A 26,394-nucleotide genomic window follows, 5' to 3' on the forward strand; every position below is an offset into this window, starting at 1 on the left:
AGCACTCTGTCAACTACACGCCACTGAGAAAATCATCAAAAGGAACAATAAAGGGGAAGCCTGTAGAGAAATGAGCTACGGGAATGAAAGGAGCGATAACAGTGATGATCCCGCAGAGGGGAGGCCTTTGGCCAGGGAGGGGCACGGGCACTGGTCCCAGACTCCACCCTGCAGGGCCGCGCCTCACAGCAAGTGCCTTATTCCCTGTGTCTGCTTCCTCTTCTGCAAAAATGGGAATGATAATAACCACCTCCTGGCATTGTTGTGGTTGAGACATAACATACCAGGCCCACAATAAATGTTAGTTTTATTATTACTCTTATTATTACTATCATTAGGGACAATGATAGCTAGGAAACACAGGTAATTTTTAGAGGTTAACTGGGACTCCGATCCTGAGTTGATTTCCCAGCAGCAAGAGTGCTTATCTCCTTCATCTTTGGCTTGTCCCCCAGACTGATGTATTTGAGTCCATGTTTCTGAAACTGCCTCCGCCAGGGAACTAGCCCAGTTCTTCAGAGCCCACGGCTTCCTTCTCAGTCTCTCCCTACCAGAATGGAGCTTTTGCCCCTGGACTTTTCCCTAAACCAAACCCTTGGAATCTCCTCCTAAAACTCTGCCTTGGCTCCTGACGCGTATATGTTGCTCAGCTTGTTGTTCACTTTAAACAGGATTGCTACTTTGCCCCCAAGGACTCCCTGCCTATTTATTAGTAGTCTCGGTGGTGGAGGTGTCTTTTCCTCCAGGGTCCCCGGTGGGCAGAGCCTGGGAGGTGCAATGTCTTCTTGTGTGGTGTTCAGGACAGAACTCGCTGTTTTTGATGACGGTGGGAAGACACCTGCAGAGTCGTGTCTCAAGAGCTCTGAACGCCACTCCCCTGCACCATGCCCCTCTCTGCCGCTCAGTCACCCCTCTGCCTCGCTGCGGACCTGTCTGACGGGGCTGGGAACGGCCACCTTTCATCCTCGAGGGCCAGGTGTGCCAGGAGTCACTGCCAAAGCCGACTTCCAGCTGACAGAGTCTCAAAGCAAGAGTGAGCAGGCAGGGCTCGGGCTAAGCACCAAGCCTGGGAACGGAATTTCCATGGCACCGTGATTGACTATTCAGGGCTGGTGTCTGGAAACTGGGGTGTGAGCCAGGATGGGTAAGAGGAGAATAGGCTGAAAAAAAGACGTCCTGAGTGGAACAAAGCTGGGCGGGGGAGGGGGAGGAGGGCCTGGGGAAGGGCGGTAGAGGGGCTGCCAGTCATATCGCTGAAGCCTGCAGATTTGGAAAGTGAAGGTTAGAGAGGGACAGTCAGTACCACAGAGGGCAAGGCCTGGGTGCAAGAGGGTCAGAGACAGTGGTGTGCTGGTTAAAGCTTAATCAGCTCTTTGAAAAAAGTATGTATATGTAAATACACATACACACACGCATACATGTACATATGTATACACACATATATACATACATAATTTTACATTTTACTGATATATAAGGTGTGTAACACACAAGTTATACATAATAATAAAATATTCAATACTCTTTATTATAAACTTTGTAATAGCCTACTGATTCTCACAAAATGCTTTCAATTGATTTTTGTTAAGTTCTTACACCCATCACCAGCCTGTGGTTACAACTGACGAACAAGTATAACTCTGACAGGAACGTTAGTTCATATTTTCATGCTAATGATTAAGATGAGAGTGAAACAATGAAGATGGTTGTTAGAGCTTCCCTTGTTCCTCAGTGATGTGAGTGACTTCATGGCTGAATCAGGTAACAGTTTTTGAATCCTGGAAGATTACTTGGTCACTTTTTTTTTTTTTTGCTGTCCACAATGTAATGGCTATAGACAGGACACACTTTTAAGTTTAATCTGCATAACATTTTCACCATCACTTCATTAAATCTAGACCAGAGCTGTCCAACAGAAGTATAATGTAAGCCAGACATATAATTTAAAATTTTCTAGTAGCCACACTAAAAAAAAAAATGGCTGAAATTCATTCTAATAGTGTATTATACTTAACCCAATATATACAAAATATTATCATTTCAACATGTAACCAATATAAGAATGATTAATGATATATTTTACATGCTTTTTTCATACTAAATCTTCAAATTCCAATGTGTATTTTACATTTATAGCATGTCTAAATTTGGACCTCCCACATTTCAAGTGCTTAATAGCCACATGGGGCTAGTGGCAACCGTGATAGACAGTGTAGCTCTAGACAATCAACAAAACAATAAAATATATACATATATACATATATGTGTATACACATGTATGTGTACACACATGTTTACACATATATGTATGTGTATATATAATCATTTTATTGTACACCTAAAACTAATATAATGTTATATGTCACTTATATCTCAATTAAAAAATACAAAAAGAGAAAAAAAAGAAAAACAGTAAATTAAGCTCTGATTTGCAGTGTTTGGTGATTCCTTTGGTATAGATGCTCCCACAGTGGTGGTTTCAAGCTACCAACACGATGTCACTGATCTCAGAGTTGCAGAAATGTGCAAGGGCCCATCATTGTATAGTATTTCCACCCTACAGATTCCATAGATGTAAATAACCTCAAGAGCTTAGAGAACAGTAAAATAGTTAGGAAGTTATCAGTTTTAAGCATTTCTTACCTTTGCTTTTGATTTAATTAATTGTAAGTTGATATAATTTACTTTGAATCATGGCTATGTTTAAAAACCAGCTCACAAAATTCTTGAAAATGTATCAATTAGCTATTGTAAGCCAGCAGAACTGGGTCCGGAAAAACACTAGTCAGAGATCAGAACAAAAGGAGCTTTCAAATGAGACATATGGGTTTTGGGCAGGGATCAAAATGGGATTTTCCTCTGTTAAACTAAATAGACATTTATTGGTTATTTTTATGTGTCAGCTTGTCTGGGCCATAAAGTGCCCATACATTTGGTCAAACATTATTCCAGGTGTGTCTGTGGGGATGCTTCTAGATGAGATTTACGTTTGAACCTTTTGTAGGTTGAGTGAAGCAGTTTGCTCTTCCCACTGTGGGTGGGCCTCATCCAATCAGCCGAAGGCCCAAACAGAAGCAAAGTGCTGAGTAAGAAGCAAATTTGCCAACTTGAATATGTGAGCTGGGACATTGGTCTTCTCCCTAGGACTGGAATTTACATTGTTAGTTTTCCTAGTTCTTAGACCTTCAAACATAGACTGGAACTACACCACTGGCTCACCTGGGTCTCCAGCTTGGCAACTGTAGCTCTTGGGACTTCTCAGCCTCCCAATTCATGTGAGCTAATGCCATATATATATATGGAGAGCTGGTGCAGGGCAAGAGTGGAGGTGGGGAATAGAATGAATACAGTATGATTCTGGCCCTCAGAGGCCTTGTGATCTTAGGGAGGCACAGAGACCTGTAGAAGCAATAATAAGTACAAGTTGTAAGGGTGGCCCTGAGGGTTGTGGACCCAGAGGTGAAGAGGTAAAAGGACATTTGACTCTGTCTCTAGGTCACTGCCTCATTTTGCTGTCAGTTTCCTTGTCTGTTAAATCAGAGGGTTGGGCTGAGTGAATGGCCAGGTTCCCTTCCAGCTTTCAAGGTGGGTCTTCTCGCAGGATGAGTTGGGGGTGGTGACTCCCTGGATGAAGTGGCACTTGAGCTAGCCTTGACAAATGCTGTTCTCAATGCATAGAGATGTAGAATAAGGGAATCCTAGGCGTCAGAAACAGTGAAGGCAAAAGTAGAGGGGCAGGAACAGAAAGGACACTTTGGGAAGGAGATGAGTGCCCCCGTGTGACTGCAGAATAAGGAAGGAAGAGCAAAGAGGGTAAGTACCAGAGTTTTAGGTGTGGAAGTGTTCTTAGAGTTTATCCAGAGAGCTACTAGATGAGGAAACTGAGGCTTAGAGAGGTTAACTAACTTGTTCAAGGTCACACAGCTAGCAGGTGGGAAAATCAGATCCAAGTGACTCGATATACATAAAGATATACATAATTAACGCATGCATGTCCAAACTCACATATTTATATAATTATCCCGTTTAGCTACATATTTCCACATGTTTGAGTGTAGGATAATCATTGATGAAAACAAACCTAAATTCTTTCGCTCTGTGTAAAGATGCTTGGGTCCAGGATTCTCAAAAAGGCATCTTCAGAAAAGGGCATGGAAAATGGGGAGAATACTATAAAATGCCTAAGAAAAAACAGTGAAAACATCTTTCCTAATGCTTTCTTAGGTGTAACTCTCATTACAACCTCATTGTCATCTTATAGATGAGGAAATCAAGGCCCAGAGATGTTAAGGAACCTACCCAAGCTCACAGAGCTAGCAAGGGGGCAAAGCTGGGGTTCAAACCCAGATCTGCCTGACCCCAGAACACACGCTCTTTTCCCACATCCCATTGAGAGGTCAGGAAATGGAGACCGTTTGGTGGACTGGAGAGTTAGAAGACAAAGAGATAAGATGAAAAAGAAATAATTAGCTTATATTAGCCTCTGAGAGAGGGCCCAGGTATTTGGACACCTCGGCTTTGCATCTGCTCTTGTTGGGGGAGACCCCCAGCAGCTTCCCTCTGTGTCCCAATCCTTAGTCCAGGGACCTTGAAGGATCAAGCTGAATACAGTCAGCAACATCTGCCATCTGGAGATCTCTTGAGAGCCCCAGGCACCCCCCCAGGCACCCAGGTAACCCCCATCCCCTCCACACACTGAGTCAAAGACTTGATTTCCAAAATGTCTCCAGCCTGGTGGCCCAGGAGCTGGCAGAGATGGTCTCAACCCTACTGAGATGTCCAGGCTTTGGGTCCCCAACAGGCTGGCAGGCCAGGTTCAAATGGAGTATTCTTGGACTGCTCCGAGTTCCAGGTCAGAATTTTGACAGCAGAGAGCACTCCCAGCTCCTGCCTGCAGCCCGCCCCTTTCCCTTCCTAGCCCTGGCTCTGTCCTCCCTGCAAGGACCCCATGTGAACCCCAGCCTACATCTCCAAACTCCAGCTACAGCCCACAAGCAGCCTGGAGGAGTGCCCATCAGCAAGGCAGTCTGTGCTCTGAGGAAGGCCCTGGGAGGAGGCCTGCACAGGCCTGGATGTGGGCTTGGGGGTACGGGGCAGGGAATTCTGAGGTCTTAGTTACTTAAGCTGGTCTAGAAGGGGAGTGTGGCTTCAGATGAACTTGTCCCAGTGGCCCTGCACACTCCTTGCTTTGTGGGGAGAGGGCGGCTGGGAAGGGCCACAGCAGGGCCCACTAAAGTGGGGTCCAGGGCAGGAGCCCTTCGTACCCAAGTATAAGGTGCTCCGGGACATAGGACTTACACTTAGGACACTGACTGGAGTAGAACTAAGCACCTAGGTCAAGCTCTGGGTGTCAAAGGCCAAGAGGATGAAGCAGGCCAGGGGGTGGTGCTGAGCCCATCAAGGAGATGAGAAATAAGTACAGAGAGAACATCTGAAGGTAAGAATAATGTCAATAGCTATTGTCTCTTGAGGGTTTCCCGTGTGCCAGATGATGAGCTAGGTTCTTTAAGGATATTTCCTTATTCAATCCTCATCGACAACTCCATTAGCATCCCTATTTTATATAAAATAAAGAAACCTAGGGCTGGAGAGACTATGAAATGTGGTTAGGGTCACCAGCCAGAAGTGGCCCCTGCACTCTCTCCTGCCCTGATGGGGTACAGTGTGCTGGAGAGGGGTGACAGGAAATTCACTGTCCTCATCTTGTGTCTGCTCCAGGGCCTGACTCTGTCTCCAGGACGGAGTATTGGGAGAGGTGTTCCAGAGCAGTTGGGGACTCTGTGTGGGACCAATGGTACGGGTCTGGGAGGGTAAAGGGTAAGGCTGCAGCAAGCACTGTGGACTGGGCAGGACCACCAGACATGGTCAAGTCCATGCAACGCTCCGAATGACCACATGATCAGGCCACCCTTAGAGGGTGGCCAGTGTGGTCATGGTCGTGAACCCGGTGCCCTGGGGAGGTGGCAGATGCCTCGAGGTGAGCAGCTTTTCAAGAATTTCTCCCTGAGGCCAGGGAGAGTGCGTCTCAGCATCTCTCTACCTGTCTCAGGTGGGGATGGGCTCAGGAGCCTCAGCCGCCTCCCTCTTCCCTGAAACACACCTGGGCCAAACTGCCGACAGCCCCGGTTGTTTTGACTGCCTGGTCAGAAGCTGCTGCTTGCTACACTCACCCTCTCGCCCTCAAAGGACTGTAATTTGCCTTTCTAAGTGCTCATTTGTGGTTTCCAGACACTCAGTGGTATAATTACGGAAATGGACTCTCCACCTCCATGACTCTGGGTCAGGTGTACCTGTTGGCCCAGGTTCACAGCTGGATGTTCTGAGAATGTAAAGCAGCCCAGGTTATCGCCCCGGCCCCCATCTCTCCTAAGTGCCCCCAAGGGGGCTCTGGCTTGGCGAGAGTTGAGGCCCAGGTGTACCTGTTGGCCCAGGTTCACAGCTGGATGTTCTGAGAATGTAAAGCAGCCCAGGTTATCGCCCCGGCCCCCATCTCTCCTAAGTGCCCCCGAGGGGGCTCTGGCTTGGCGAGAGTTGAGGCCCAGGAGCAGAGAGCAAGACCTGGCTATATGGCCGGAGAATGGACAAAGGTAGCCAGGAAACAGAGGGGAGGGTCTACTTCTGCTTTCTTCCTGGAGCCTGAGGGGAGATGCTTGATAGGCCAGTTAAAGGCCAATTCTGATTGCTGGGAGCAGATGAAGGAGAACAGGGAGAGAGACACTCTGAAACCTGATAGAATGGGCTCCCTCCCTCAGTCCTCAGGAGAGTTTTGGATGCAGACCCTGCATCAGACATGTCAGGATTCCTGTCCATGGAAAACAACCACAGCCTCGATCTGAGAGTGTCAGCTTGAAGAATGTGGCCAACATGCCACCCAGCCTGAGGCCCAGCTGGAATTGGGTACCAGAGCAAGGCAGGTAACTGATGCTGCTGGAGGCCTTTGGAGGTGCCTGCCCAGCTGACTCATGGTATCAATTTGGTACCATGAAACCAATGTTTGGGTGTTGGGATATGCGTGCTGCGTCAGTTTCTTCAGGGAGCAAACCCAAGACAACACCGACTTTCCTCCTTCCACTGCCATTGGGGCTGCCCCCGGCCATGGAGGAGCTGTAGCCCAGCTGCTCAGTTATCTGCAGGGACATGGTGGGGGACACAGGCCGTGGGAATCCTCACGAGGGTGTAGGTCAAGGGGAGGGCACAATTCCCGAGTAGCCCAGAGCTATTTTAGCTTGTGCTCCCAGCTGAGGTCGTTATGAGATAGACCTATCGGGCACACCCTGGTTCTCCTCCAGGACTAGACCTAATTCTATCACAAAGGTGCTCTCTGTCCTCGCCAACCAGGAAGGCTGTGAGGCTTTGGGCAGATGGAGAGAGTCCATGCCATTTGAAGAAAGCCCTCTGGGGACTGTCTGGGGAAAGGGTGGGGCTAGTGTCCACAGCCTCCCTCTCAAGGAGCTGGAACACTGGGAAATGTCAGCATCTGTCCATCAGGCCAACGTCCTCAGGACGACAGTGATCATGGTGTCACCTTCTGGGGCAGACACATTTTTTACCAGCTGGCAGAGACTCTTTCCCTACGAACTGCCATCTTCCCTTTCTTGGCCTCACCAGCATGAAGACCAGGAGCTGGCAGGTGATGGGGGGAGAACCCAAGGTAGACAAAGGCAGCAACGGGCAAAGTTAACTGGCCAGGAAGTGAGCCACTGAGCTGCCAAGGGGCCAATCCTCTTAAAAAGACAGGACAGAGCCTGGCAAGGCGGGGTGATCTCCACCAAGCAGGCTGTGCTCACTCCAAGAGGCCAGGTCCCAGGGTGGAGCAGGTATGGCTTGACGGCTCGCTCTCATCAAATAGGAAGCAAAGACTGGGCCTGTTCCAGCCCGAGTTCTCCCTGCCCTCAGCCAGCGGGTGAGCTCCTGCACCTGTCAGTCTGCAGCAGGCACTGCCCCTGCTGAGCCCTGGGCAAGGGGATGTGGACACATCGGAGGGAAGGTCAGTACTGAGGAAGGTGGGCTTAGGGACCCAATCCATACTGAACTCCAAGCTGAGAGCAGTGGACGAAATGCATACAGATCCTGGGGCAGAAAAACATGCATCCAAGCAGAGGACCCCCAGCAGATGGTGAGTGTGGCCTATTCGCCGTTGTCCCGTAGACCTAGTCCAGCTCCTGGTGGTACAGCTTGTGGGATGGGTGAGTAAATGAGGTGACAGGTGAGCCTGGGCAGTGGGCAGATTTTGGAGGACACTGTGAGGAGCAGAATTCAGGGAGACGGAGGGGCAGGCAGGGCTGCGTGGAGAAGGCAAGGAAGACATCTTGAAGTCGGGGGAGGGTAACCTGGATGTGGAGGATGCAGGCTGGATTTCCTTGGTCAAAGCAGAATCTGGAGAGCACGATGTCTTTATTTTCTGTTGCTACTGTAACAAATTACCAAAACCACAAATTTATTATCTCATAGTTCTAGAGATCAGAGTCTGAAATGAGTGTCACTGGGCTAAAATCAGGGTGTCGGCAGGGCTACATGTCTTCTGGAGGCTCTAGAGGAGAATCTGTTTCCTTGCCTTTTCCACCTTCCAGAGGCCACCCACATTCCTTGGCTCACAGCCCCTCTCCGCCCTTCTTCAGAGTTGGCAATGGTAGTCAAGTTCTCACTTGACATCACTCTGACCTCCTCCCTCTCCTGCCTCCTTCCTCCACATTTAAGGGCCTTTGGGATTACATTGGCCCCACCTAGATAATCTAGGAGAGTGTCCCAATTTTAAGGTCAGCTGACTAACAACCTTAATTCCTTCTGCACCTTAATTTCCCTTTTCCATGTAGAATACCACACTCACAGGTTCTGGGGATTAGGGCGTGGACACCTTTGGGTGCCATTGTCCTGCCTACCATAGATGGTAGGAGGGATGGTGAGGTAGGGGGACCCAGAGGAATGTGGAGGTGAGTTTAAGGCCAGTAAGAAGCTATTTTATGTTCTTGAGCAAAAGAGGACCGCGCTTCACAGAGAGACTGGGGCTAACCGACATTCACAGGGTTATCATGAGATCATTTTCCAGTCTCAGAACAACGGAGCCATGTTCTGTCTGAGGGCTTGCAGACCATAACGTGTTACTGTTCTCTGCTGAGGGCAGGGTGCCAACCTGCAGGAGGCCATAGCTGGTACCAGAGTGAGGGGGCCCAGCCCTCGGGGATGCCCAGGTCAGCTGGAGGCTGTCCAAGAGGCTGGATAGGTCATGACATTCTGGCTGTGAGGCCTGGAGAGGTGCTGAGTGTCTCCGCAGGTCTGAATGGTGAGGCTGCCCCTTCCGGGGGGGCCTGGAGGGTGAGGAGACCAATGGGTGGGACAAGTCTTTCGGGCAGACTCTGGAACCGGTTGGGACTCCTGGGCTGCTGAGGAGGGAAGCGGGGCATGGTGGGGGCAGGGGGAGGGTCAACGTGAAAGGAGCTTTTGTTCACTCCTTGGCTCATACCCTGCCTGGGAAGCGATGGATCAGTGGCGAACACTCAGGCCTGTGGATTCAGACAGTTGGGAAGTTCCGTCTTGCTGGGGCATTGTGGTGTTGATGGCCCTAATGGTGCCTCCAGAATTTTCTTACGGGTCGGGCTTGGAGTTGAGGAACTGTGATCTAGTTAGAGAGAGACAATTGTATGGCAGGCTTGGTCTCAGAGCTAGTTTGCCTGGGAGCACACTTTTTTCATTTAGGTGGTATGTTTATTTAAAGAGGCTTTGGCGTATGGGCTGCTGATGGAGATCAGGGGCGTGCTGGGCTCCTCAAGGTCCCCTGGGCACCACCACTTGTGTGCTGGTTAAGAACATGGGCTCTAGGACCAGCCAGACCTGGGGTCAACTCTCAGGTGTGACACTTATTAGCTGTGTGACCTTAGATAAGACACATTTCCTTTCTGAGGTTCAGAAAATGGGGATAATGATGCTTTATTGCCTATCGGTGACACGAGTAGCAAATACGACAATGTATGTTAAGTCTTAGCTCAGTGTCAGGCACAGAGCAAGCCTCCAATAGTCATTCATTTCAAAGAGGGGTAGAAGAAATCAGGCCCAGTGTCACCCAAAGAAATGAGGCCACCTATCTGAATGAAATGGGGTTCATTTCTTTTCTGAGTGGGGCAGCCTCACGCAAGGAGTTGGCGTAATCCCTGTGAGGCCACTGGCTAGCTCGGCCCATCCCAAAGGATTACAAATGGCAAAGGAACATCAGGCTGGGTCATCCCATTTCATCCTCTCCTGTTCGTGGCCTCTGCTCATTCAGAGCAAAGTTGTGTGGGGCCCGGTCTGGGAGTCTTGGCCATAGGGACCTTGGAGGCTGGGAGAGACGAGACATAGAAGAAAAAGCTGAAGGTTGAACCAAGGCACCAGTCCACACATGAGGTTGTTAGACATGTCTGGACCTTTGGAAGAGACTACCCCAAAGGCACCTGAACCTTTGCTTTGTGTCTGGTGCTAGGGAAGCGGGCAGAGGAGCAGCAGTAGGCAGAGCTTCACTGCCAGGAACATTGTATCGAGTGACCCCAATTAACTGGAACCTTGCCCCAGGGCCCCAGCTGCTTCACCACAGGTTCTGACAGTTCAGAGAGGGGAAGGGTCTCTCCAGGGATCCATTCCCCTATCTCCACCCAAGGCTAGAGCTTCTTCTCCCTGAGGGTTGCTGGAAGACGCTGAGAACACTGACTGCCGAGTGGCATCTAAGGCCCTGTGTGTTTGCTGCCCTCACAGGTTGGCTGGAGACCAGAGCTGCAGCTAAAGGCCTCCTCTTCAGGGTCAAGTCAGGGTCACGGGCCAACAACTTGAGTATCCTCAATGGTGAAGACAAGGGTTCTTGGAGCCACACTTACCTGGATTCCTATCTAGGCTCTGCCACTGACCATCTACTTAACCTCTCTCTGAGCCTCAGTTTTCTCATCTGTAAAATAGGGATAATGAATAATAGGCCCATCTCCTGGGGTTGTAAGGATTAAATGAATTGATACATCCAGAGCCATGCCTGGCACACAGTCAGTGCTCTATAAGTGTGGCTGTTGTTATGGCCTTTTATCATGCCACAGAGCACATCCTGGGCACTGACCCAACCCATATATTGAGCTGCTTTGGGATCATGGAAAGTTCAGAGTTTCAGAGAGGCACCCCATCTAGCAATCATCAGACATGTCTCCCCCATTTGGAAGAGACTGTCTGAGAAAACATCTGGGTCTTTGCTTCATGTTTGTGGGAAGTCAGGACAGAGAGAGAGAGATAGAGAGACACAGAGACACAGAGACGGAGCCAGCACTCAGCTGGCTGTTCCTCCTAGCATGAAAGCAGGGGAGCAGGTAGGCCCTCGCGTGTGGGTGCGGATGGATCCCCCTGGCTGGGGAGCAGAGTTGAGGCTGAACAGCCATGGGAACCCAACGATGGGTGAGTGGAATGGGGAGCCCTTGGAACTGTTTCAGAGGATACGATTTGACGAGAGCCAGCAGAGAGCACTGCGGGGCTCTGAACCCTGGCAAACGGAGTGAGGTGTGAATTCTCACTCGGTGGGAGTAGGAGGTGGGGAGAGGGGCAGGGCAGAAAGTGGTTTCCATCAACCACTCCTCTTCCTATCTTTGGTCAGCACCACAGCCTCTGGGACCTAGAGGCCTGGCACAGGCAAGAGCCCTGGGGAAGGGCCCTGGTGTTGACTTTGGCTGAGGCTGGTCTCGCCCTGAGGCTGGTCTCGCCCGGGAAAGACCGGGTCAGCGTCAGAAGCTGTCAGGGCTCTGGATGGAGGTGAGGTGGGAAGCAGTAAATTTGCATCACCCATAAGTGGCCTCATACACGCAGGCCTCCTTCCACACTGGCCTGGGGAGGTGGTTCTCCGAAGGGGGCCGAGACACGCAGCCTTGAGTGAGACATGCGTGGGCTCTTGCTGGGGTGCAGGTGAGGCAGTGCAGGGCAATGGCAGCACATGGGACGGGCCCTGGCTTGGTCCTGGCTCTGACAGCAGCTCGCTGGGGGATTTGGGGTTAGGTCTTCCCTCTCTGAACTCAGCTTCCTCCTCTGGGAATAGGTTTCTGGTGGACACCTGGGCATGGACGGGCAGGGGGAGAGTAAGGGTAGGAATCAGAGTCAGAAGATTCACATAAGCAAGTATGGCCAAGACTTGCCTGGAATGGCCTGTGGGAGCTGAGTTTTCCTGAAACCAAGTCAGGCGGGATTCCCTAAGCCCGCCTTGGCATGGCCACCCCCTGTCACCAGGAGAGTGGTGTGGGCAAACCATCCTGGGCCTGGCAGGACCCAGGCCTGTCCTCGGACCCTGCGTCTCCCCCCGGGCCTGTCTTGTTCATGGCTGTACCCCGACTGCGCCCCAGTGCGTGGCACCCCACAACTGCTCAAGACACACGTGCTGGATGAAGAAGTGATCAGGTGATTGGTACACGTGTTCCCGTGCTCTTTCTTTTCTCAGGTGCCTTTGAAGCTGTGTCTCTCTTGGAAAAGCTAACCTGGTTCCACGAGCCCTGGACAGTGCCTGGTGGTCCCCGTGGACAGTGGGTGAGGCCAGCGGTCTGTGTACCTGGGGGATGTGCAGGAGCTGAGAGCACGTGCAGAGGGTGTAGCTGGGCTGGGAAGGCAACCATTTGCCTCTGGGGCTGTCCAAACTCCAGGTGTGTTTCAGAAACCAGCCCTGGGAGGGATAACATCTCCAGCCTCTGCACTGTCGTCTCTTTCTTTCCTTCCCTATCGTATCATCACTGTCTACACTGAATCATGCCCCAGTGATTGGACCTCGCCACCTGGGAGATGGAAACAAGCCTCGGTCCCCGTGCCTTGCCCTACCTCCTCAGGATGAGGAAGTGGTACACCAGACACATACTCCAGGAGGGCAGCTCCCGTCTCTACCTTCATCTTCTCATCCCTGGATGAGAAGTCACTAGTATGCTGGGGGTAGAGAAAGGAGCAGGAAGGAAAAAACAAAACAAAACCATGGGGGAGGTTAGGGATGTAAAAAAGTTTCCCGGCATGCCTCTGACCCTATAAGGATAGAAGCCTGGTATAAATGAATCATGTCCCTGCCTCTCCATTGTAGAGAAAGTCTGCGAATTTCTGGAGTACCAGGCCTGCCCACACCCACGTGGGAAAAAAGGAAAGGCCAAGAAAATGGTAAAAGCCTTTCTTTGCAATTTTAGATTCACAGATGTGGAGTTTGTAGGACAGGGTCTGGCATATGATAAGCCCTATATGAGTGTTTATTAAAAGAAAAATAAAACCACCCTCCATGAGAAAACAAAGCACAGAGGTTTTTGCTGCCTGTCCCTTTTTTTAGTCCCTCTGACTAATTATTTGTTGATATCCAGTCCATAGTTTCAATCAACCGAGGGAGACTTTCAAAGACTTTGCTATGCCTTTGGCAAAATACCCTTCCGATGAGGGAAGAACACTCCCCAGACTTGCAGGGACCTGTTGGAGGGAGGCTGAGAGGTCTGCTCTGTGGTTCTCGCCCCACCAGTGCCAATCGCCAGCTCAGTCTGAGGGGTGGGGGCCAAGGCTGCTCCCCACAGCCCCCTACATGTTGGCCTCACCCTTCCAGCCAACCCCAGCCAGCTTGAAATTACCATTCCAGCTCCCATGGCCTCCTCCAATGAGCCCAGACCCCTTTCCTGCTGCGTCTCCCAGCACCAGTGGGGGAAGCTGCATTGAAAGCTGGGCTTTGTGTCTGGGATCCCAGCAATTCAAGGGCTGGATTAGGACCAAGACATGGCCTGGGAGCGGGGGCGGGGGGGGACTGGCTTTTGTACCTCTGCTGGGACCCACAATTTGTGTGAAGCCCTTGCACAAAAGTCAACTCCAAAGGCCCCCTTGTCACCATGACCCAAATAATGGCAGCAGGGCACCCCTCCAAAGCCACTCCAAAGCCAAGAAAGAGTGGTTCCTTTACTTGTGGACATGTGCATTTCTACCCAGGCCTCTTCTCAGACGTGAGAGTCCTAGAGAGGCCGGGTGGTACTTGCATCGACAAGTACCTCTGGCAGATGTGGTCACATGAAGGAGGGGTGGTGGATCCTGCTCTCCCGTCCGCAAAGGGGCCCGACTCCTCTCTGCCCCTGCAGTTCCGGGAATCCAGAATCTGAGATCAAAGCTGGGACCCAGAGTTCCCTCTGGCTTTGGGTGGAGGCAGGAGAATTCTTCCCTCAATTCCTCCCTGAGGCTAGGGCTTTGTGAGGAGTTTCGAGGGCTGGCTCTGGGCTCCGTCAGTCCTTCCCCATTCTGCTGGATCTGGCTCCGTGCTCCCAGATGAGGAAGCCAACCATCATCCAATGAATAGGTGACTCATGTCTCAACTATTGCTCCCCACTGTCTGTGATGAACAAGCATGGGATAGAAGGTCCGCAAAGACAAGGACACTGCAGCTCTCTTTCTCTCCTGGAGGGGGACGAGGCTGCTGGGGCTGAGGGCTGGGGGAGAGGAATGAAGGGAAGTCCAAGAGATGAAGAGTCATGAACTGTGTCCTCAGAGGGTGCCCAGGCTAAAGGGGACAAGAGATCTGCTCTCTGGATGGGAAGCCAGGGACAGCAGCAGGTAGACAGGACCCTGGGACTTGGCATGGGGCTGGGGAGGGCCTCCCACAAAGACCTAGGGAAGGGAGATGACCTTATTCTGTCAGTTCAATTCGAAACTGTTTGCTGAGCCCCATCAGTGTGTGCGGCTGGGCTGAGGGTGCGGCAAGGCGAGCCAGGTGTGCTCCCTAACCTGGGGGAGTCTACTGTCTGGGGAAACCTAGAGGGCATGTGCCAAACCATCTCCCGTTAAATATGTCCATTCCATCGTTTTCTATGAAAGGCACACAGAGAGTGCTGGGGGATCCGTGGAGGGAGCTCTAGGCTGGGATCACAGGATTTGCCTAATCTTTGTCCCACGGTCACCTGGACCAATCCTACTCCCTGCCTGGTCTGTGAGGTGCGTCCCTGTGGACAAATGCTGCCCATGCTCTAGGTTCGCACACCTTATGAGGGAGGACAAGGCAGCTGCCCCTGTCCCCCTCTGACACGGAGACCAGCAGGGACAGCCACTGAAGCTCCTTCAGTCCTACACTCGCCTCTTGCTGATGAGGAAAATGATGCCCGGAGAAGCTAATTCACATGTCCTGCCAAGCCTTGGTAACTCTCTCTGTGAGAATGCCTGGTAGAAAAGCTCGGCAAGCTCTGTGTAATCTCTCTCTTCCTGCCACGGTGAAATTCCAGGCTGGGGTGGGACTCTCTCACACTGTAGTGGTGCTGGGGCCTGGTTCCCCAGGGGAGCATCGCCACTATTTGTAGCCATCCGGGTCTGGCATTGTGGGAGGGGCTGCCCTGCCTGCTTGGGGGGCAGTTCCCACAGAGAGAGATGCTTTTCCCCCAGTGAGGCATCCAAACAGTCCCAGCCACAGTGACTTGTCCCTGGCATCTGAATCTGAGCTTGGCACACTCCAGCCATTCTCAGGCTGGCCAGAATGCCTTCCTGTTACACGGAGTCCTGCTTCTTCCTGGGAGGAGGAGGAATGGGGAGAAGCAAATGTTCTGGTGTCTTAGGAGGGTGGGGCTTCCCAAGAGCAGTGGAGACTAGACCCAGGATGTGTGTGTGTTGGGGGGGGGGTGGGCAGCGGGGGGACATACCCTGACGGTGACCTTCCAGTGGAGAGAGAAGACTCGTGCTAGGGGTCCCCAGATCTGTTCTGTCAGGGGCTGAGAGTCTACCCATATGAGACAGGGCCCCCAAGACACTCACATCTGTTCCCTGAGAGGCAAGAGAGTGTGAAATTGACAAGCTCAGTAAATTGCATCTTTGAGTATCTCAGGAATCCTTCAGGGAGGGAGGCAACCAAACCTCATTGCCCAAGACCTGTAAGGCCAGCTCTGGCCATTGACCTGTCTGTCTGGATTTACCTATCCACTGCTTTCTCATCACAGCCTCTGATGAGCAATCACCTCTCGGCTGATCCCCAGTGGCTCCGAGTCATTTTTCCACAGCCAGGGCTGCCTTGTGGCCAGCTGCAGGCCCTGACTAGAGATTCCTAAGCCACGGCTGGGTCCTCACTCCTTTACCCTTGAGAACGTACCTCCTTAGCCTTGAGGCTTCAAACTTACCCTCACCCTACCTCTTCCTCCAGCCCCAGCCCAGGGGTGCCCCCCCGGCCCGGCCCACAGCTCTTAATGGCCGAGGCACTGCCTGAGAGTCCTGCTTCTCTTCTGGGGAGGAAGAGATGTGAGCCCACTCAGGTCTGCAGCCAAAAAGATGGGGTATGATCTAAGACAGACACTTGTAAAACCCAACCAGACCCCTTGTCCTCCATCCGGTACCACAGCCCATCCGGACAAGCTTTGCAGAGGGGTCTTCCTGAGAGGCGGGACATGGGGGCTTTCTAAAACAACTTCAGCAGATTGTTAGGCCAGCTGTCTGGTCGCCCAAACCTGCCCCTTCTAGTCTCTCTGGCAGGACGATCCATAGATTTAGAATTCCTTTTCCATTCTCCAGGCCCTGAAGGAGGGTTCGGGCTGGAGCTCAGAGAAAGCCCAGCAATTCCCGCTGCTTGGAACAGGGTGGTTCACTGGTGTAACAGGCCGGCCAACTCTCAACATGTTCCTAATGAGACTAGAAGCTCCTGCAGGTATGTGTTTGTGGCGGCCTTCAGCCTGTATCAACAGATATGATGACTCATTTCTTCCCTAGTGGAATCACTGAGGGCTTGCTGGAACACACCTGGGGTGCTGGGGAGACAGCAGAGCAGCTCCCCCTGAAGAGAGACTTGACTGCCAGGCGTAGTCTCAGGACCTCGGGGGCAGGGGACTATTGATTGCATGGGACACCTGGGTTTACTTAGCCCTCATAGGGTCCCGGCCAAGCCAAAGAGCAAGGGAAAAGTTCAGTGACACAGAAAAGGCTGAATTAGGAGGCGTTGTGGAGGGATGGGTCTGCCCGTGCAGAGAACAAAGTGGGATAGACCGGAGGCTGGGGGTCTCCCACATACTCTGTTTCTGGAGCTTGGGGCTTGGGGAGTCTTTCTGGCCCGAACCTTGCAGGAGAATCTGCCCAGTGGGCTCTGGGATAACTGTACCTCTTCCAGGAAAGGAAATTTTGCAGTAGCGGACCGAAGTCTATTTTCGCCTCTGGCACAGAGCTGAGATATCAGGCCACACTCGGCTTTCCAAGGGCTGAAATCCCTGAAACAACCTGTCATTAGGGGAGTAAGCAAAGCAGACCACTGCCCGTGGGGGACTCGCTCTGCCCCCAAGCCTCCTGTTCACGGACAGTGTACACGTGCTGGGATACTTGACAACATCCCTGGTCCTGGAAGGATCCTTCAGGACATTGGCCAAATGCCCCCTTGCTTCTTTGGGCTACTCACAGCCCTGGGCTCCCACGGTGAAGAGAGGTTTGCTGCCAAGACATCTGGGCTGCAAGGCAAGTTTATCCCTACCTGAGCAGAGCCTGCCAGGAAGAAAGCGGTTGCACCCCACACCGCTGTGCAGGTGTGCCGGTGAGCTCACAGCTGCCCCTCAGGCATGCCCAGCCCACTTAATCATTCACAGCTCGACAACTCTCCCGCCCAACCCAGGTCTAGAGGATAAAAGGATGCCTTGCCGCTCCTGGCTAACAGAGCCACGTCCTGCGTCCTGTCCTGCTCTGTTCTTTCTCTCCAGCACCTCGTGACCGCTAGTGCCCACTACTCTCGCTCCACCGGGAACAAGCCATCATGTCTCGCCAGTCGAGCGTGTCCTTCCGGAGCGGGGGCAGCCGTAGCTTCAGCACCGCCTCTGCCATCACCCCGTCTGTCTCCCGCACCAGTTTCACCTCTGTGTCCCGGTCCGGGGGTGGAGGTGGCGGCTTTGGCAGGGTCGGCCCTGGGGGTGCTTACGGCGCGGGTGGCTATGGCAGCCGGAGCCTCTACAACCTGGGGGGCTCCAAGAGGATCTCCATTGGCAGTAGCGGCGGTGGCTTCAGGAACCGAGTTTGTGCCACCGGTGCTGGAGGCAGCTATGGCTTTGGAGGTGGAACCGGGAGTGGATTTGGTTTTGGCGGTGGAGCTGGTGGTGGCTTTGGGTTCGGTGGTGGATCTGGCTTTGGAGGTGGCTATGGGGGCCCTGGCATGGCCGTCTGTCCCCCTGGAGGCATCCAAGAGGTCACCATCAACCAGAGTCTCCTGACTCCCCTCAACCTGCAAATCGACCCCACCATCCAGCGAGTCAGGACTGAGGAGCGGGAGCAGATCAAGACCCTCAACAACAGGTTCGCCTCCTTCATCGACAAGGTGAGACATGATTCTTTGTGAAAAACCGCTATGAGTGTGGAATAAGTGTCAAAGAAAGTGGAAAGAGGGGCAATTTCCTGACTTTGTGCAAATATCTTCATAGTTTGCAGTTATGTTTTTCTCTTTGTTTCTGTGTCCTGGATTTGTGGCCTGCTTTCTTAATTAGACTGGCAGCTTGGAAGAGAAGGTCTTAATTCTTCCCCTTCAGAGATAACCTCACAAGGGATCCTTGCTTACTGTTGGGCAGAGAGGTATATTCTGTACTCCAGGTAACAGGGCTGATTGCACAGAAAGGTGGCTGAGCTCATTGGGCAGCAGCCTGAGTGCTTTTGCAGCCACCCCTGCACCGGGCCACTCTCTGCCCAGCCGTGCCCACTGCTATCTGTGCCCTGGAGAAGTGTCCTGTCTCCCCTAGAAGAGTGAGTTTAAACGCTTCACTCTGGACCTGCCCTCTGGGGCCCAGGTCCAAGCACTGCCCATCATGGGAAGGTTTAGGAGGACAGAATGAGATGGGAGGAAAACTGGGAAATTGATCACTGAAACATGAAATCCAAGTTTGTCCATCTTCGAACTCTGTCCCCTCCAGGTGCGGTTCCTGGAACAGCAGAACAAGGTCCTGGACACCAAGTGGACCCTGCTGCAGGAGCAGGGCACCAGGACCGTGAAGCAGAACCTGGAGCCTCTGTTTGAGCAGTACATCAACAATCTCAGGAGACAGCTGGATGGTATCCTGGGGGAGAGAGGTCGCCTGGACTCAGAGCTGAGGAACATGCAGGACTTGGTGGAGGACTTCAAGAACAAGTGAGTTGGGGTGGAGTGGAGACAGGGGCGGGTCTTGGCATCAGATGTACTTTATAACCAGACTACTGCTTATGCCTTTCCCAAGGGGTGAAATCATATACCTTCCATGGACGCCTAAAGTACTGGAAAAAAATCCAGGTCGGTGTTTAGAAAGTTCTAGCTGCAAGCTCAGTCTCTCTGCGAGGCACTTAGCCTCCAGCCAGAGTAACAGACTCAGCACCCTTGGTACCACTTGGTGGAAAAAGCTGTCATGTAATCCTTGCTTTATGGGGCTTTTCTCCCCAGTACACTCAAAGCACACAGCATTGGCTTTTTGATGGATTCCCCCCAAAGCAGGAACTGATGACGTAACCTAGTTTGGTGGCTCAAAGTATTTCTTTAGTCCTTATGAACCGGCAGCTGGGTTGCTAATTTTTTGGTTTTTTTCAAAGGCTATGAAAGCTGAAAAAAAAAAAAAAAAGCATTACAGAAATTGACTAGATGTGGAGTTGGGGAGAAACAGCACAGCTTTTCTACAGGAATGTTCTTGAAGCAACTGAATTATAGCAATAAAACAATAGTTATCTGCTAGACAATTATAGAGAAAACAGTACCCTAATGGGTAAGGACCTTGCCCAAAGGCTCACCCTCCCAGTGTCCCTCCCTCTCTGCCTATATGATGTGAGAAGCCCCTTTTGGTGGGAAAGCAGGCTCACAGTTGACTTTATGCAGTACAGACCCCAGACCTCATCCTTTGATAAGCACTTCTCTTCCTTTTTACCACCAGGTATGAAGATGAAATCAACAAGCGTACCACCGCCGAGAATGAGTTTGTGATGCTGAAGAAGGTATGTGGGTAGCAGAGAACCTGTTGCCTGTGGCTATGCTCACTTAAGGTGTTGTTCATTTAAGTCAGGGTGGAAATGGGGTGCGGTGCCAACCATCCCTGTTTCTCTAGGATGTGGACGCCGCCTACATGAACAAGGTGGAGCTAGAGGCCAAGGTCGATGCACTGATGGACGAGATCAACTTCTTGAAGATGTTCTTTGAGGCGGTAAGAAATGCCCCCTATTCGGGACCCAGAGAGATGGCCACGAGGACACCACCAGGGATTAGGGTCTCCAGGGTTAAGTGACTTTCAGTGGTTCCTAAGCTATGGGCACATTTTTGTCTTTCCTACTCCTTTAGTACTATTCACATTACTTAATAAAGCCAATTCTTTTTTTTTTTTTAAGTCAAATTTAAAGCAAAAGACCGCTTCAGTAATCATTTTGCAGAGCGAGATTTAGAATGAGTTATTAGAGCCCCAGGTATACCTTTCCCAGCCACCTCCCCTTTCTGGAGTATCATCCCGTCTTTATTTACTCCCAGCATGGCAGACCACACAACTAGATTCTTTTTTTTTCTTTCCTTTTTTTAAAACATCTTTATTGGAGTATAATTGCTTTACATTGTTGAGTTACTTGCTGCTGTATAACAAAGTGAATCAGCTATACGTACACATATATTCCCATATCCCATCCCTCTTGCGGTCTCCCTCCCACCCTCCCTCTCCCTCCTCTCTAGGTGGTCACAAAGCACTGGTCTGATCTCCCAGTGCTATGTGGCTGCTTCCCACTAGCTATCTATTTTACGTTTGGTAGTGTATATATGTCCATGCCACTCTCTCACTTCATCCCAGCTTCCCCTTCCCCCTCCCCGTGTCCTCAAGTCCATTCTCTACGTCTGCGTCTTTATTCTTGTCCTGTCCCTAGGTTCTTCAGAACGTTTTTTTTTTTTTTTTTTAGATTCCATACATATGTGTTAGCATACAGTATTTGTTTTTCTCTTTCTGACTTACTTCACTCTGTATAACAGACGCTAGGTCCATCGACCTCACTACAAATAACTCAATTTTGTTTAAAATAAGTTATGACCTAAGAAGATTCAAGTCTGAGAGGTTACACGGTAGGGGTTTCTTGATGTTCAGAGTTGTTAAATTAAAAAAAAATAGATTTAGTAGTGATTTGGATTATTTATTTATTTATTAAATTTTATTTATTTATTTATTTATTTATGGCTGTGTTGGGTCCCCGTTTCTGTGCGAGGGCTTTCTCCAGCTGTGGCGGGGGGGGGGGGCCGCTCTTCATCACGGTGCGCGGGCCTCTCACCGCCGCGGCCTCTCCCGTTGCGGAGCACAGGCTCCAGACACGCAGGCTCAGTAGTTGTGGCTCACGGGGCCAGCCGCTCCGCGGCATGTGAGATCCTCCCAGACCAGGCCTCGAACCCGCGTCCCCCGCATTGGCAGGCAGATTCTCAACCACTGTGCCACCAGGGAAGCCCTGGATTATTTATTAACTGACCTAAGTTTTTTACATAGGTGGTTATTCTTATTTTTCTCAAGTCGACATAGCACAATGAGTAGAAGATTTGAATGGACCTGCTATTAAATAACACGGACTCCCATGACTGACTTGAAATCTCCCCGCAGGAGCTGTCCCAGATGCAGACGCACATCTCAGACACGTCCGTGGTTCTGTCCATGGACAACAACCGCTGCCTGGACCTGGACAGCATCATCGCCGAGGTCAAGGCCCAGTACGAGGAGATCGCCAACCGCAGCCGCACGGAAGCCGAGTCCTGGTACCAGACCAAGGTGGGTGCTGTGGCGAATGTGCGAGTGTGTCCTGAGCGAGGGACGGACACATGTCTAGGATTCCAGGCCATGACCAAATGCTAAGCATGTGGCTCCTGAGACTGGCTGAGGCCTACCGGGAGGAGTTATGGGAACAGTCATGCGTGCATCTGCCACATAAATTCAGGAACATTAGAGAACATCTCACTGAGTTTCACACCAGTGTCTCTAGAAAAGCAAAGGCAAAAAGAGCAGATTATTGAAGACCAGCCCCGGGCCCCCAGTAACTACACCACTTGCCACCTCTTGGTAGCGTCCGCCTGTGAACCTGGGAAAGTGTTTCCATCCTCATATAAATGGACTCTTTCCTCTTTTCTGGTGGCATCAGTACGAGGAGCTGCAGCAGACTGCGGGCCGGCACGACGACGATCTCCGCAACACCAAGCATGAGATCTCCGAGATGAACAGGATGATCCAGAGGCTGAGATCCGATATCGACAACGTCAAGAAGCAGGTAGGGAAAGAAGGCAGAGAAGGGGCCTCCACTTTGAAAGGGAGACCTATTTTGTTTTGTTTTACGTTTTCTAAGTATACACACACATACACACATACACAGAGCTGGAGCAAGTACCAGCATTTCAGTATTCCACCATCCACAATGACCAGGACAAATGTGCTGGCTTCTCTCTGGAATCTCAGAAAGAGACACTGCAGGCCCAGCTCAGCCTCTAAAGGGTCCCCACCCTTCCTTCCTTCCCCTCTAGTGCGCCAACCTGCAGAACGCCATCGCCGATGCTGAGCAGCGTGGGGAGCTGGCCCTCAAGGACGCCAGGAACAAGCTGACCGAGCTGGAGGACGCCCTGCAGAAGGCCAAGCAGGACATGGCGCGGCTACTGAAGGACTACCAGGAGCTCATGAACACCAAGCTGTCTCTGGACGTGGAGATCGCCACCTACAGGAAGCTGCTGGAGGGCGAGGAGTGCAGGTGGGTGACACGGCCGACATCACGAGCCCACGATGGCCTCACATTTGATAAAGTGGAGCTTCTTCTTCACTGCAGGGTGTCAAACACACACACAGGTGGCCACTATCTTGTGCATGACGATTACCCATCATTAATCTGATGATCCAATCCAATCCAATCTGACACCTGGGCATACAGCTGACCTACACAATGTGACCTCAACTCACTTTCTGACCCTATTCCCACCACCAGTATTCTTGAATGCTGCCTCTCCTTCAAACAACCAAGCAACCCAGCAAATGTCTTCCCCATTCTTCAGGTGCTTCTTCCTTCAGGAAGCCTTTCATGATTACTCCAGCTGAGTTAAACTCACCTGCCTTTGGATTCTCAAACTACTGGGTTTTCTTCAGTCTTCTGACACTGCCCACCGCCTACGTCCTGTCTGAAGTATTTCTGTCCAGGCCAAGTCTTCTCACAGGACGTAAGCTCCTACAAGGCGAAAACTGCTTCCTACATATTCACAGTTCCCACAGCCTCTCCCTCACGTTTTCCATACAATGGGTAGAGGACAGTGTGAATTATAAGCTTCCTTTGATAACCTGTTTCTAGATCAAGACCTCTTCCTTGGGAAGTCCCTCCAGAGAACTGTCTCTTTCTCTAATTTAAGCAGTTTTTCAGGCATGCAGTCTCCTTGCTCAGAAAACAAGTTCTAAACATGACTATGGGAGTTATCCATACAGACTAATGCTGTCTTTGGGGGGAGTTTTTAACTCTTATTTCAATTTTTCCCCTTTCAGACTGAGTGGAGAAGGAGTTGGACCAGTCAACATCTGTAAGTAACTTTGAACAGACATTCACAATGATGACAATATGGGGTACTTGGTGTCAACTCAGAATCCTGCTGTTTCTAGATACCAGACACTCCCCTCCCCAAAATGGTTATTTAATACACTTAGTGAGAAGCAGGTGGTGGAGGGGAAAGAACGCAGGTTGAGACAGGAAGCAACAGGGCTCATTTCTTATCTCCTAAAGAGCAGGCCGTGTATCTTAACTATCTTGGACCCTGTTCCCCTGCCTTGCCCTGACCCCCATCCCCTGATGACTTAGCACTGTCCCTTGCCTACTGTGTTCACCAGCTTTCTGTTAGGGATCTTCACTAAATGACTTAGCTCTTCTGGGCCTCATCTGCTGCTCTGTAAAAGGGGCCAAGTACAGTGCCGACACCAGCAGGATCAAATAAATTAGATGCCTAGGCTCTAATCTGGCAGACTGGTCTCACCAGGTTCTCCCTCCTTTCTCCACAGCTTTTGTCACGAACACCGTCTCCTCTGCCTACGGCAGTGGCGGCAGCTTTGGTGGCGGCTTTGGCAGCGGCCTCGGCGGCGGCCTTGGCGGTGGTCTTGGCAGCGGCCTTGGTGGAGGCAGCGGCGGCTTCTACTCTAGCAGCAGCGGGGGCGTCGGCCTAGGCAGTGGGCTCGGTGTGGGGGGCTCTGGCTTCAGTGCGAGCAGTGGCCGAAGCCTGGGCTTTGGCAGTGGTGGGGGCAGCAGCTCCAACGTCAAGTTTGTCTCCACCACCTCGTCCTCCCGGAAGAGCTTCAAGAGCTAAGAGCCTGCGGCAGGTCACTGTCTCTCAAGTGCAGAAGCCGGCCGTGGCAACAGCCTCTTCTAGGTGGTGGCCCAAGCCAAGTTTTCTCTTTTTCTGGAGTCTAGTCGACCAAGTCTATCGCAGACCCACATTCTTTGGTTCCTGAAAGGCTCAACCCCCAGTCTCTAGCCTGCTGTGTCCTGATTCTATGCTCTGCTTGCAATTAGCCTTTGGGTCTCTACAGCCTGGTCCTCGGTGACAGAAGAATCCAATGTTTTCCAGTATTGAAACCATCAGAACAGAGTCCCTACCCCAATCCCATCTGGTCTATCTCCAGAGTGTGTTCAATAAAATGCTTTTATAATATAAGCTGTTGGGAAGAATTGTTTTTTCAAGATCAACAACCAACCTAGAGAACCCCTGTGGGTCCATCTGTCCAGGTGTGATTTGTTCCTTGCATGATTCACAGGGAGACGGAATGGCCTTGGAGGGAAAGTGGTCCTCGTGGGCGGTCCAGAGACTCCAGGAGGCATGAGAAGTGGATGCCGAATCCTCTAGAATGAAGGAGTCTCTGGAGGGCACGAAGGGGAGGGTTCCTTGTTTCGACAGATTACAGAGCTGTTTGTTGGAGGGGGGCCCCAATGAAGGTGGGCCAACTTGCAAGTAACGACATAATGCGCTTAAGTCAAATTTGTAAATAAGGAATATGTTGCCTTGAAACCCCACAAAGGCCTAAAAGATATTGGGCCTGTTCTAATAACGTGGGTGCTGAGAGTGTCAATAGCTTATAGTTTCTTAACAGCGTCAGGCATGAAGTAGCCCTCGGATTAGCAAATAATTTCAAGAATTTAATGGAGGTGACCGGAACTTGCACTATGTGTTGGACAATGGCCCATCCTCTTTTTCTGAACTTCTTTGTGAGTCTTTGTTGGTCCTGAATGGGTACGTTTAATGAATCTTTTCGAAGGGGGATTTAACAATGCAATATCATACCTATGCTCCTGGGGAAAGTCAGATGCATTTAAAATCTTGCCGGCAAAGACTGTGTGTGATGGCAGGGCTGTTGAGGTACCTCACCAGCGTCTGGGTAGAGATGGATTGTGCCCCTTCTGAGGTGAAACAAACTGTGATGGAGAGGCTGTTGCAATGGGCACTGAACAGAACATTATTAGCCAAATCCACAAGAGCAAAATATCTACCAGTTGCTGATTGAACAGAGTCAACGATTTCAATAATATTGGGTAGTGAGCCTTAACGGGAGTGACCATGGCATTAAGGTTGTGGTAATCCACTGCCATGCACCTTTATTCTTTCCACGTTTAAAAGTAGGCCAAATTGAGTTGTTGAATGGAGAAACAGCGGGCATAATCACCCCATTCTCTAAATATATTCCCTTTAATGGGTTTGACCTTTGAAGGCCCTGTTTTCATTTACATTGGGACGTATTAACAATTTTACCTGGGGGAAGGTCCATGGGGTCCCATTGTGACAAGCAAATTTGTTAGTGTCAAGGATTTAATTTAATTTTAGGTTTGTTACTCACTGGATCAGAGTGTCCATGACCACTGTGAGATACACTGGGGGGGGGGGGTGTGTGGGCAATTATCTTGTGAAATTTAGGCAAGTCAGTAGTTCTGATAATTAAGGTGAGGCATACTTGTTTGTTCTCTCTTTTGTGTTCAATAACTTCTTCAAGATTACAGGGGGGTACCTTGTTTAAATTTAGTGAGATCCCCAGTATAATATGAGCTCCAGTATGGATTAAGGCCATGAAGATTTGCCAATTGGTGTATTTCAACAGACGTTAAAGTTAATTCAGAACCTATGCAGTAGAGGTGCAAAGCCAGTCCACACCCCTTTATATCTTTTTTTATGTATTAATTCTTTCAGTAAATTTTGGATTTTCAATTACATCGAATTGTGTTTAAGTTTTTTTTTGTTTCCTCCCCCTGTTTCCAGGTTTCTTTCTTTTCTTGCTTCCTCACTCTGGTTCTCTCTCTCTATTTCTTCTTCCTCCCTCCCTTCCTTCCTCCCTCCCTCCCTCCCTCCTTTCCTTCCTCCCTCCCTCCCTCCCTCCTTTCCTTCCTTCCTCCCTCCCTCCCTCTCCCATGCCCCCTCTCTTTTCTAGGGTTACTAGAATTACTTATGAGAGAGGAATTCTTGCTACCCTGCTCATATCTATAAATTTGTTCCTCCAGAAGGCCTCA

The 26,394-nt window shown here is 50.8% G+C and overlaps 1 protein-coding gene across 3 annotated transcripts; it reads left to right on the forward strand.

Annotated features, from left to right (window-relative positions):
- The first annotated feature begins 11,643 nt into the window (after positions 1 to 11,643).
- On the forward strand, positions 11,644 to 24,535 carry LOC103000742 (keratin, type II cytoskeletal 5). 3 transcript variants are annotated; one of them, XM_057556467.1, is made up of 12 exons: positions 11,644 to 11,751; positions 12,428 to 12,513; positions 16,471 to 16,603; positions 17,060 to 18,244; positions 18,831 to 19,045; positions 19,812 to 19,872; positions 19,983 to 20,078; positions 21,495 to 21,659; positions 22,027 to 22,152; positions 22,403 to 22,623; positions 23,400 to 23,434; positions 23,907 to 24,535. In XM_057556467.1, exons 4-12 carry the CDS (start codon positions 17,690 to 17,692, stop codon positions 24,206 to 24,208), a joined length of 1,776 nt encoding a protein of 591 aa, XP_057412450.1. In that variant the 5' UTR covers positions 11,644 to 11,751; positions 12,428 to 12,513; positions 16,471 to 16,603; positions 17,060 to 17,689; the 3' UTR covers positions 24,209 to 24,535. The 3 variants fall into 3 exon arrangements, with proteins under 3 accessions (XP_057412450.1, XP_057412449.1, XP_007179468.2); XM_057556466.1 differs by lacking the exons at positions 11,644 to 11,751; positions 12,428 to 12,513 and adding an exon at positions 14,423 to 14,538; XM_007179406.2 differs by lacking the exons at positions 11,644 to 11,751; positions 12,428 to 12,513 and adding an exon at positions 14,423 to 14,538 and having other exon boundaries at positions 17,637 to 18,244.
- Positions 24,536 to 26,394: the final 1,859 nt, after the last annotated feature.

The sequence above is a fragment of the Balaenoptera acutorostrata genome, chromosome 11, assembly GCF_949987535.1.
Source record: "Balaenoptera acutorostrata chromosome 11, mBalAcu1.1, whole genome shotgun sequence".
In the NCBI taxonomy this organism is placed as follows: domain Eukaryota; kingdom Metazoa; phylum Chordata; class Mammalia; order Artiodactyla; family Balaenopteridae; genus Balaenoptera; species Balaenoptera acutorostrata.